Here is an 11430-nt window from a genome sequence, read left to right as displayed (position 1 = left end):
CCAGGAGAACTGAAAAAATTAAGCGTGCATAACCCGATTGTTGTGCTTACATTGAGCAACAGCAGCAGAGCATACGAGATATAGAGACAATAGGGCGAGTGCAAGGATGCGAATCGTGTACGTGTCCATACCCTGGCCGATAGAACAGTTGCTAGGCAGGCATTCACTTTGGTTGTCAATGAGAAATAGTTACTTGCTGTAGAATATTTTGCTAGCAATCAACACATTACTCGTATCTAACATATAAAGCCTCCTAGACTCGTAGTCACAACCGATGGCTCGAGCGCACCGCACCACGCGAAGAGAAAAACCACCGCACCGCGACCGCGCATGGGAAAAAACAGCGAGGGTCAGGCGAGCGCACTGCACCATGCGAGGGAAAAGACCACCGCTCCACGTCGTGAGGCCCGCGCCCGTCCGGTTTCTCCTCCATCCCCGTGCCCTCGTCTCCAACCCTAAATCTTTTCCCCCTCCCCTACAGCCGCCTTCCCAAGCTCCTCATCCCCTCCACTCCCTCGACAACGGTGGCGGCGGCGGCCTCTGGTGGCGGAGGAGGAGGGGGGAGATGGCGGCGGCGGCTTCCTCTGGTGGCGGAGGAGGGGGGAGATGGCGGCGGCGGCTCCCTCTGGTGGCGGAGGAGGGGGGAGATGGCGGCGGCGGCTCCCTCTGGTGGCGGAGGAGGGGGAAGATGGTGGCGGCGGCGCCCTCTGGTGGCGGAGGAGGAGGCCCCTGCCATGGTGTCTCAGCTCTAGGCCCTCCTGCTTGACCGTGACACCCACCCTCAAGATCCACTCGACAGATCACGCGGCTGGCTCTCGAGCTCTACTGCGATCCCCGAGGATGTGCTAAGGATGTGAAGGTCCATCCCCGGCCCATGGCTGCTGCCAGATTAGGCTGGTTGAGGTACGTGTCGGATCCATTGATCCATTCTGATTGTAGTTGTTCATTCTCTTCACAGACCGTCTGTTTCCCCTTTCTTTCCTCAATCTCCTTTTTCCCCTGTTGTTCTTGATGTTGACAAACAGCGGTTCTTTCAGTGCGGGCTGATCTACAGGCTCGACTTTTTGTTTTGGAGGTTGCTGCTCGTCGTTGGTTATATGGGGAGGCGTTTTGGTGGTCCAAGTTTCCTAGGCAGGTTTGTCTTCTACCTCTGGACAATCAGTTGGTTGACATGTTTATGCGGCGAAACTGACTCGTGCCCGGCCTGTAGTGCTTTTGCTGGCAGGGAAAGTTCAGAGGAATATGCTTTGAGAGGTGTCATAATATGAAAGGTATGCATCCGTGATTCATTTGTCTGTGCATCCGTGCATCTTTGGTTTTATCTACCTGATGACGCTTCTTTACAGGAAACAATTAGTTCTGCCCAAGGGTGTTTCTTTGTACCGGGGCATTGTCTCCATATGCTAGGTAGTTGTCGTTCTTTTCCACTTGCTACATGTACTCATATAGCCTATTGTTTATTCCTGCCCAGTTTGTTTTATATATGGGTGCATATGGACAAGTTAATGGGGCATCAGCTTGGTAGATTAAGTCTGCTAAATTTGTTTCTTGCCATTAAAAACAGATGAAATCCATGCCTCCCACAGTTATTGAAGGTGTGTTGCTTCCATTTGCAAGTAAGAAAGTAATGCTCCTAATGAATTTGCTACAGTTTTTGTGCTCTGCTGAACTTTCCTTTATTTTGTCATTTTGGCGGGTGTATTCCATCGGATTTTGCAGAATCTACCTGACTACACAAGGTTTTGCAGGTAGCATCAGCAAGAATTGTTGGGCTTAAAAATCCAGGATGGTGTTGTTAATGCAACATCTCTGTTTGAAGAGTTGGTGACTGTAGTTTTTGGAAACTATAGTGATGGGCTAATCTACCAGACTGTGGAGCTGCCTCAGAATGGCGAGTTTTCTTGTGCCAATGAAACTGGTTCTCATAGATCGTAAAGGATGCTTCTATTATGTTTATTTGGCTTCAACATTACCTATAGCAAGATGCATTTTTTTCGCTTGTTTTTTTCCCTGCAAGACCTTATTCCTTGCACTCTTGAGTCTTTTGAGAAGGAGAAAATTATTGTTGGGAGGGAAAAAGACTGATCATGAGTTCCTGAAACAGAGTGCAACAGTGAAGAACAAGAGGCTTTTTTGTTGATGAGTCGGCCTAAATATATTTTAGATGATTGCCAAAAAGTTGTTATTGAAGGATTGGAGTCAAGCTTAGGATCAGTTTATCCTATGGGTCTGTACTACAAGGTTGAGGTATGTCTCTCCTCATTTATTTTGCTATCGAACCTTGTTGGTTGCATTCTTGGGTGCTTTGACAAGGAGCAATTACACAATGCGATTGTGGTCACTACTTTTGATTATATTTTGCAAGAACTTCTGTGAAGCCATTGTGGCATGTACTTAGAACTTCTGTTGATGTGCAGTGCGTCAACCGACAACGCAGAAATCAGGTTTATAGACGAGTGCTTTATGCCGGGGTGGACGAGCTTCCGTTAGGCCATTGATTTCCCAATGAAGGAGCTTTGAGGCAAGCACTGCAATGATGTATATTTGTATATGGCATAATCTGTAGGAACCCTCTCCTTGTTTCCTTTTGTTCTTGGTTTTGCTCCAGTTGATTACTGCCCTATGAGATCTGCACAGACAAAATTCATGTTGATTTGTTTAGTTGTGGCATGTATCGCAGCTACACCAGTCTGATAATTTAGTCCTCAAATAAGGTAGTTTCCGTCTCCCCTTTACATGTGATGGACATACGTGCTTGTTGCTTGCCGTTGCTGAAGCGAGGCCTCTTAAGTGTACTTTTGTGTTCTCCCTGATTATGTTAATCAGGCCGTATGTGTTCTGTTGGTCTATTTTCATTTGTCTACCTCTACAGAATTTCAAAGATGTAATTTTCTATCATGTAGTTGCCTCTTTCTTCATATACTAACCCTCTCCTAAATGATAGATGAGGCAGGTGACTTATCTCATGTATTTTCTTTTCTGTAAATTACAACAAGTCTATTTTAGTCAACTTAAGGGTATGTTGAATATGACTGTTAATGAAGATAGTCATTCTTGTTATTGAATGTGCACAATCTGATTCATTTTAAAGTAGTTCCTTATCTTTATGACTAGACTAGGCTGCTACTTTAGCGAGTGTTTCACTTCAACACAGATTGATGCAAGAAAGAAAGAATTCTTTTGCAATAAAGCAAGCATTGAGTGCCCAAAGCAGGAGAGCTTGAATTTTTTGCCGACGTAAATTTAAGGTAACCTTCTCCATGCATATTTTTTTTCAACCATTTGTATCTAAATATCAGTAATCATTTTGAACTATATGCTCAGGCCGACCTTTTTATTTGATGTTATTGGTGTGGTGTGTGTATAATTGTTAACTTGGTTGCGGTTTTAATAATAGGTCGTCACACATTACAGAAAACTATTTTCCATTCTGTGTCTCTATGCTCATTTTGTGCCCGGGTGCAGCTGTGAAGGAACACTACAGGTAGAGAAGAAAGAAAGGAAGAATGATGGTAAGAACCACTGAGATACCGAGTCCGGCCAGCCAGATGAGTATCAGGAGTGTTTCTTCATTGGGAGTGATGACAAAAATTGTCCTTTAGAGTATATTAGTTGTTTAATCATCAATGAGTAGACTAACGCATACATTTTTTTGGACTGCACCCATATAGTTTGTCTTTGCTGAATATACTATATTTACTTCATTTCTCTATTGAGTTAGCAATGGCAATATGATTGATTTATCTACTATATAATTTGCACCCATATAATGATCAATTAACCATGTTTCTCTATATAATTTGTCTTTGCTGAATATACTATATTTGTTTGGTCTGCACCCATATAATGATCAATTAACTCCTGAAAATACCCTTTCCAGACATAATTTCTTTTCATCATTGTTAAGGCTGATTTTACCTATTTCACTTAAATGGCGACCTCCCTGCACTCCCATTTTTCTGCTTAGGATTCTCATTTAATTGGTGAGCACTCAGATTTGGAATATCAGCTCTTTAGTACTGGTTTATCATTTTAAGAAAATAGGAGCAATGTGATTTTGTTCTCTAGAGACTAGAATTGAATAGTTAGTCCTTTTAGTACTATCCTACTACCATTTGTAGCTAACAGATGCATCAGTTCGACTAGGCATTATCATGTATTGTACCGTAGTATCTTTTTTGCATAGAGTAAATACCTACTTCTGCTGCAGGTTACTTTTCTTTATAAAATTTGGTTCAGGATGCCGTTTTACCTGTTGTAATACCTTCAGCATAGAAGCAGTAGTGATCTGCTCCTCCAAAGATCTATAGCTTGTGGATGCGGCGGATGTGGCACAGGGAGCAGATGAATTGGGAATAAGAGGACCCCCGGCGCGCGCACAAATTGTTTCTACCTGACGGCTGATAGTGAGGGTGAGCACCGAGTTGCAAAGTCGTTGCCCTTCCCTGCAAATTACAGTTCCTTCAAATTAACCAAATCACCATCTTATTTTTTTCCTAATTTTCTCTTATTTCTTAGATGCCTCTGACCTGTCCCGAGAAGGTTCGAGCCGAAGTACGACTTGTACAACGCATCACCAATTCGTCCGACAGTGTAAAATGCGTTTGTGTTAGCTGAGTGAAAATTAGAGATCAGCCTGGTGGTACTTTATTATTTTATTCTATAGCTTGATCTGCCAAATGCTATTAAGGAAATGAAGTTTCTTCCTCGATCAAGTTATCAATCCTTATTGGGTGTATGCTTCCTACTCAACACCTGAATAATCAATTTGTACATGCTCATATATATTAATATGCTATTTTGTTGGTGCATAAGAGATAATACATGCATGTGTAATCTACAATTTCAGTGAGCTAAAACCCTATTGTTCTCAGGTTTTTTGTCATGGATTATTTTATTCTCATGTAAACTATAGGAAGAAACACTCATGTATGTACAGAACTGAACTGAAGCTACCATGGAAATTACGTTCTATAGCTGTGGGTACCTCTTCTTTTTACCAATGAACGAAACTCAGGACAAACGCTGCTGCAAAGGGGGCTGGTGCTCCAAAGAAAGCAAAGCAGCAATTCTTCCATCGGTTGGACTAGATATGTACATACGGTATGACTAGCGCTTCTTGGGTTCCATGCTTGATACAACCGTGTTAAATAATGTGTCATCATATAACGATTGTGGTTTCTCTTTTCCTCACAGCATCTTCTGCGATCTGTTTGCTTATCAAGCTAGGTTTACCGTTAGATGGGTGTGTTTCTGAAGAACGCTTCTGAGCTCTGCTGCGCCATAGCAACGGTCTGACCATGGGGTCCGGAGATCGTCAACTCAGCACACTTTTGGGCATGCACATGATGTATTTTGTGCAGCTTTCTAAGGCAAAGCTTTGACACCAGCAGACCCATGTCAGGCCACTGCCATAGCAATTCCTCTATTTAGGCGCTCGACTAACAAATGCAAAGGTTTCTGTTACAAAAGGTTTAGAATCATTACCCTTGATGCTTGAATTTGGACCTTGCACCTTACTTGGGTAACATAGAGCCAAATGTCACATTGTCCAAATACACGTTCATAACACTTCGGGTTTGACATGGTCTCTATCCTTGATCAAATATAAAGTTACTAAAAAAGGCAAATCTTTCTCAACACGAACATGGTTTCAATTGGGTCTCTGCGCCATTTGGCGCACCGGGTCATCTAGTATATAGAGAGACTGGGAGAATTGAGATCCGGTTCTATAACTCAACCCGTTAAGAAATTATTGATTGTCGGAATTATCTCTTATGTTTTTTTTTTGAACATGGAATTATCTCTTATGTTTATATTTCTATATTTCCAAATTGTGATTCTTCGATACTTATTGCCTTGTATGATATAGTACCACTGCTATTAGCAATAGTATTAATTAGGTCTAGATTTTGAATGGGGTAGTATGAATTATACTCCCTCCGTTCCTAAATAAATCTTTATAGAAATTTCATTACAAACTATATACGGATATATATAGACATAGTTTAGGGTGCAGATTCACTCATTTTGCTCTGTATGTAGTCCATCATGAAATCTCTAAAGGACTTATATTTAGGGTATGTAGTCCATAATGGAATCCTGAAAAGGACTTATATTTAGGAACAGAAGGAGTATTTAACTAAATGCCCATGAACTGGTCAATCGCGCTTTGAAACAGAGGGGGTATAAAACAGCTAACTTGACTTCTCTGAAGACTAATACACCTTACATTTTGAAACATTTGAAACAGAGGGAGTATAAAACAGCTATCTTTGACTTCCTTTTTCTAGGTCCAAATAAAACGGAATCCATGATAAACTGCGAACTCCCGCTACAGATCCATTTCAGCTGTCGTTTGGTTGTACATATATAAATAAATCCATACTCCCATTACATTTCACCCAGTAACAAAACTGAAAGGACAGACCCAGTGCATAGAAGCTCCCACACAAGGTGGGGTCTGGGGAGGGATTATAGGAACCTAGTCTTACCCCTGCAAAGTGCAATGCAGAGAGGCTGGTTCGAACCCAGGACCTCTTGGCACAAGTGGGGAGGACTTCACCACTGCGCCAGGCCTGCCCTCCCAGTAACAAAACTGAAACGCGAAAAAATCTATTCTACCACATAGCCAGAAACAGCTCGAGCCCATCATTCTGTGGGGGATTCGCTTCGCAGAGCTGGTGCATTTTGCCGCCCCTTACCAAATTTGTTGGCGACGGTGGGTTCAGACAGTGTGTTCCAGACCTGCCAAACACGCGAGAAGTGTCCGTCAGTGGAAGAGCCACACATGGAAGCTTCGACAGACCACGTATACCAAGGGGGTGGTGCTTACCTTCAGTTTGCCTTTCGATCCTCCGCACGCTAACAGGAAGGGGTTGTCGATCGAAAACGACACCGAGAATATAGCTCCCTGGAAACAACAAAACAGATGGATGAGCAACATGGTACAGCTCCCTGGAACAGAATATAGCTCCACATTGCAGTAATTCTTTCCTTCTACAGATGGACAAGGGGTGTAATTCGGCCAGAATACGTACAAGCTTAGGATTCAGCGACGAGACACATGAAGGCTGGTTATTCGATAGATCCCAGAGCTTCACCTGTGTTTACAGATAGATATGTAAGCAACTGGTTGGATCAATACCACGAGTGTTAATAGCTTCTTCAGCGCAAAGTTAATAAACGCACCATTTTGTCAGTTGAACCAGTCGCAAGAAACTGCAAAAAAAATGGCAGGGTCAGTAATTCGGTTGATGTGGCTGCATCTCTCTTTATTTAGCACACTGAAATGAAAATGTAACATACGTTAGGGGTAGAAGGTGCGAAAGATATGGAAGAAACGGCCTTTTCGTGTGCATGCAGAGTAAAAATCGGCTGTCCAGGATTTGAATTTGATGAAGCTGTCCGAATATCAAATGCTTGAACCATCCCATTTTCAAGACTAACCTGCAAGACCCAGCATCCACATTATTATACCATCGAGTATATAACACATGCAACAAAAAGAAAAACAGAAATACAAATTCATTCTGAGATTATGACTTAGTATAGCCTTAAATAATTAACTGCAGGGATCCAAAGATGCTAACTACAGACTTGCTTCATGAAAAAGCAGAACTCTTTTCATCTGGATTTCAATCATGCTGTTTCTAATGGAAACTTCACTAAAGCTTAGCACAAGGTTGTTTGTCTGTCAGAAATTTGCAATTGTTCTATAAAACGACAGATAATTGAGTTGAACCATTTTAGCATATACGTAAAATACAATGAATTCACTTACCACAAAGGAGTGTTCATTGTGTGGATCACAAACTAAGCTCTCTACATCTGCTTCGACAGGCCATTTATGACAACATTGTCCACTGTCTTTCATATCTGTCTGTAAAATGTTACCAATATAAGTTCAGTGGATGTAAGTACAAAATATACTCCCTCCGTTCCAAAATATAGCGCGCCCACGCTTTTCGAGGTTCAACTTTGACCATAAATTTAACCCACGAGACCGACTGCGGCGGGATCAAAAATTATATAATTAAAAACTTTTTTTGAATACGAATTCATTGGTATAATTTTTTCGCCCGCCGCAGTCGGTCTTGTTGATTAAATTAATGGTCAAAGTTGAAGCACGGAAACCGAGGACGCGCTATATTTTGGAACGGAGGGAGTATAAAAATAAGCAACAACCTTCTCAACAAGGATGTCAAATAAACACTGAACTGCATCTCAAAATATCTATGGTAACACAACAGTCCGCTTCACAAGAATGGCAAATCAAATTATCTTCTTCACCTATGAAGGTGAACTCCCAGAACCAAAAGAAGAAGGTAGTAGTAAGCAATATGTTATATAACTAGTATGATCGCCTTTAATTAGGGGCTACTCATCCAAAACTGGTTAGTATCGACAGCTCAATTACACAAGTGGACGAGATTATTATTTGCTGACATGCTAGAGATCAGCATGCTGATACACTCTAGTCAAGTGACAAACAACCAGAATACGTAATAAGCAGCAGCAGAAATTTCAGGAGAATAATTCACATGATAGCCAAGGACATCCATTACCATGGCAATTGTTCTATCAAAAGATCCACTGAGAAGAACTTCAGGTGACCTCCAGGCAACTGATTGAACCTACATGTTGGGCAGAAGGAAAATATGCCATCACAATATTTCGGACCAATACATACAGAATTCAAGAAGAATGTAGTATCAATTATCACCTTGTCATCATGATGTTGCAGTGTGACTAAACATTTACCAGCACTTAAGTCCCAAACTTTCACAGTTTTGTCTGCACTTGCACTAGCTAGAGCATTCCTGAAGTAAAGGAGTAATCAGCAGGGGTCCAGTAAGTGATAAGAGAGTGGGAGATGCGGTCACTTGAGCTGAAACCAAAACGCACCTCACCACCGTGTTCCACGCAAGACCAAGCACAGAACTTCTATGGCTACCCTTCTTATATGTTTTTCCCTGCAGATGACATGCAGCATGAATAATGTAGCTAAGGATTCAAGGAAGGAATGAATGCTCACCCACTCACAGGCATACGTGAATCATAATATCATGAATACGAAGTACCAACATTTGTTCTACACACATTGTACCCTCATCCAATCAGCATCATTTTGCACCAACATAGTCAATTTGACAGCCAAAAAGCAACACAATCTACACCTTAACTTACTGAACCTACTAGGACCTGTGTAACATACTTAGCAAGGAACAATTGAATAGATCAATTCAATCTCGTTTCATGTGCCTTCTGTTTAGGTGGAGTTAGCCTGGATCTCAACCATCCATTTCAGCACATTTAGTGGGATAGGAAGCTAGTAAGCTACACGGGCAACATACTGGTAATGTTAGGTCACACTCTCAGTCAATCTCAATCTAGCCTAAGTTTAGAGACTACGAGACCAGGTTGCAGATTTCCCCACATGATAACCTGCTGTGGTTGCCATGGAAATCAAAGGGGAAAAGAACATAAAATTGGGGGGATGTTGGGAATGTCAAGATAAGACTTAACAATGAGAGCAAGAAAAGGAGTCACGGGAAGCAAATAAGCAATCAAAAACTTCAAAATATCTCAACAATGGAATATTAGTAGCATACCTTTTTCCCCTTAACTTTCTTCTTCTTTTTTGAAACTCCTCCTAGCACATAATGTGGTTCGACCTCGTCGACCTGTTACATAACATGAAAGTCCACAAAACAGTACATTAATTTCTTTGAAGCAGAGCAATTCAAGGCCATTTACGAAATAATAGTCACGTGTGTTTCTGAAAACTTACGACATCCAAGTTCCATATTTCAATTGTAGGATCCATGGTGCCAACAGCTATGAAATTTCCTGCAGCACAAGACGAGGAACAGAGTAAAGCCTTAGCATATAGCTTTCTTCTGCAGAAACAATTTGGCAACTCTTTACTTGTCAAAACTCAAGTGACACCACAATTTAACCTTTCTGTTCGCCATCCTGACGGTTAAAATCCATCCAAGCTGTGCAGAGCGGAAAATCTGAGAGAGGGACCTCATGGTGCACAAACATATTAGGATCCCCATCTTCCAGTTCTTCCACTATACTAACCTGTCATACATAATAAGGCCACTGGTCACACCTTCATGCAGTCCAACCGAAAACAGAGGCTATATGAGCTAGTAACCCCCAGCAAAGAGAGGCACGGAGTAATATATGGAGACTAATGTGAACTAAGTACATTCTGCCTCAATCAATCTTACATATTTACTCAATACAACCAGCATTAAGCCCAGAATTCGATTGCTCCACATAAGAGCTTGGTCTTTACATTCTTGTATAAGTATGAAAAAAGGAAGCATGGCATCATTTTTACAAGATGCGATAAGACATTGTTACTCGACACTTGCCTGGAGAGAATTGAATTCATCCTCGTTATGAGCACAAACAATCACTATATCGGTAGGTTTGATAGTCATATCCTCAATCTCCTCATCGTCGTCCTCGCCATCGTCCTAATAAGGCAGCAAAGGGGGGTCATTCACCTTAAACGCAATAGCGAATACTAGCATATTTCTATCATGGCAAGAGAAAGCATACTCACATCGTCGTCGTTCTTGATGATATAGGGGTCCTCTTCGTTGCTTTTGTAGTACAAGTCCCCCAACCCGGTGCTGAAAAGCTCGAGCCCTGACCACAACACAAGTTACAGCTCAAGTATCAGTCGGTCACGCAGGACCTGGCTGCAGGGGAGGGGTCAGTCAGGGGAGCGCGAGCGCCTACCATCCTCCTCCTCGTCGTAGGCGTCCATGTTGAGCTCGGCGAGCCCGTCGGAAACGTCGCCGACGGCGGCCGAGCCCGAGCTGCTCTTGGTCCCGAGCGCCTTGGCGGCGGCCTTGGCCTGGGCGACCTCGTCGACCTCCTCGTCCTCGGCGCCGTCGACCTCCATCACGGCGTCGTCGTCCTCGTCCCCGTCCGCGTCGTCGGCGTCGCTCCCGGCCCTGCAAGCAGACACCGCACGGTTCAGAAGGGCGGAACGGAGGAAGAGGAGGAGGGGGGGAGGAAAGCGGCCGCGGGGAGCTTACTCTCTGCCGAGGGCGATTTTCTTCATGGCCTCCTCGATCTCCTCCTTGGTGGGCGGCTCCGCCTCGATGGGGACGCTCTTGGCGGCGCCCCTGGGGACCCAGGACATGGCGGAGATCATCGCGGCCGAGCTGACGAGGGCACGCGGAGGGCGAGGGGTTCTGGTTTCGTCGACGGGGCGGGCGGCGCGCTCCGGTGGTGGGAGGCCGGGCGGTGGGGCGGAGGATAGAGGGAGAGTGAGGCCGGCGGCGAGGTTGGGCTGGTGGCGGGAGGAAGGGGGGCGGTGGAATAGGGTGGGGAGAGTGGTCGAGGACGAGGGTTTTGGTCTGCCTCCAGGGCTTCTATTGGGCTGGAATAGGCTGGGCCATG

The 11430-nt window shown here is 43.6% G+C and overlaps 1 protein-coding gene and 3 long non-coding RNA genes across 8 annotated transcripts; 3 read left to right on the top strand and 1 right to left on the bottom strand.

The window, feature by feature from the left end:
- Nucleotides 1-604: 604 nt before the first annotated feature.
- Nucleotides 605-1644, top strand: LOC119294237. The gene is made up of 5 exons (XR_005143388.1): nucleotides 605-903; nucleotides 1038-1135; nucleotides 1211-1271; nucleotides 1347-1407; nucleotides 1565-1644. It is a non-coding gene; the product is annotated as an uncharacterized LOC119294237 (long non-coding RNA).
- A 113-nt stretch (nucleotides 1645-1757) lies between these two features.
- On the top strand, nucleotides 1758-4283 carry LOC119294211. Of its 4 annotated transcripts, none has more exons than XR_005143380.1 (4): nucleotides 1758-2247; nucleotides 2418-3248; nucleotides 3466-3512; nucleotides 4211-4283. It is a non-coding gene; the product is annotated as an uncharacterized LOC119294211 (long non-coding RNA). The 4 variants fall into 4 exon arrangements; XR_005143381.1 differs by having other exon boundaries at nucleotides 3398-3512; XR_005143377.1 differs by having other exon boundaries at nucleotides 2418-3512.
- An 11-nt stretch (nucleotides 4284-4294) lies between these two features.
- LOC119294229 lies at nucleotides 4295-4808 on the top strand. Its single transcript, XR_005143386.1, has 2 exons — nucleotides 4295-4412; nucleotides 4519-4808. It is a non-coding gene; the product is annotated as an uncharacterized LOC119294229 (long non-coding RNA).
- A 1444-nt stretch (nucleotides 4809-6252) lies between these two features.
- Nucleotides 6253-11367, bottom strand: LOC119294197 (periodic tryptophan protein 1 homolog). Of its 2 annotated transcripts, XR_005143375.1 has the most exons (17): nucleotides 11064-11367; nucleotides 10762-10979; nucleotides 10583-10668; nucleotides 10389-10493; nucleotides 9963-10089; nucleotides 9794-9852; nucleotides 9615-9686; nucleotides 8908-8975; nucleotides 8726-8822; nucleotides 8568-8636; nucleotides 7784-7882; nucleotides 7309-7449; nucleotides 7192-7221; nucleotides 7041-7103; nucleotides 6836-6913; nucleotides 6599-6747; nucleotides 6253-6416 (listed from the first exon to the last, which is right to left on the bottom strand). XR_005143375.1 is itself a non-coding variant. In XM_037572438.1 (16 exons), exons 1-16 carry the CDS (start codon nucleotides 11180-11182, stop codon nucleotides 6652-6654), a joined length of 1527 nt encoding a protein of 508 aa, XP_037428335.1. In that variant the 5' UTR covers nucleotides 11183-11367; the 3' UTR covers nucleotides 6260-6651. The 2 variants fall into 2 exon arrangements, 1 of the variants encoding a protein (XP_037428335.1); XM_037572438.1 differs by having other exon boundaries at nucleotides 6260-6747.
- Nucleotides 11368-11430: the final 63 nt, after the last annotated feature.

This window comes from Triticum dicoccoides, chromosome 1A (assembly GCF_002162155.2).
Source record: "Triticum dicoccoides isolate Atlit2015 ecotype Zavitan chromosome 1A, WEW_v2.0, whole genome shotgun sequence".
NCBI classification, from domain to species: Eukaryota; Viridiplantae; Streptophyta; class Magnoliopsida; order Poales; family Poaceae; genus Triticum; species Triticum dicoccoides.
The sequence above is the reverse complement of the archived record's forward strand: the minus strand, read 5'-3'. Positions and strand labels throughout refer to the sequence as shown.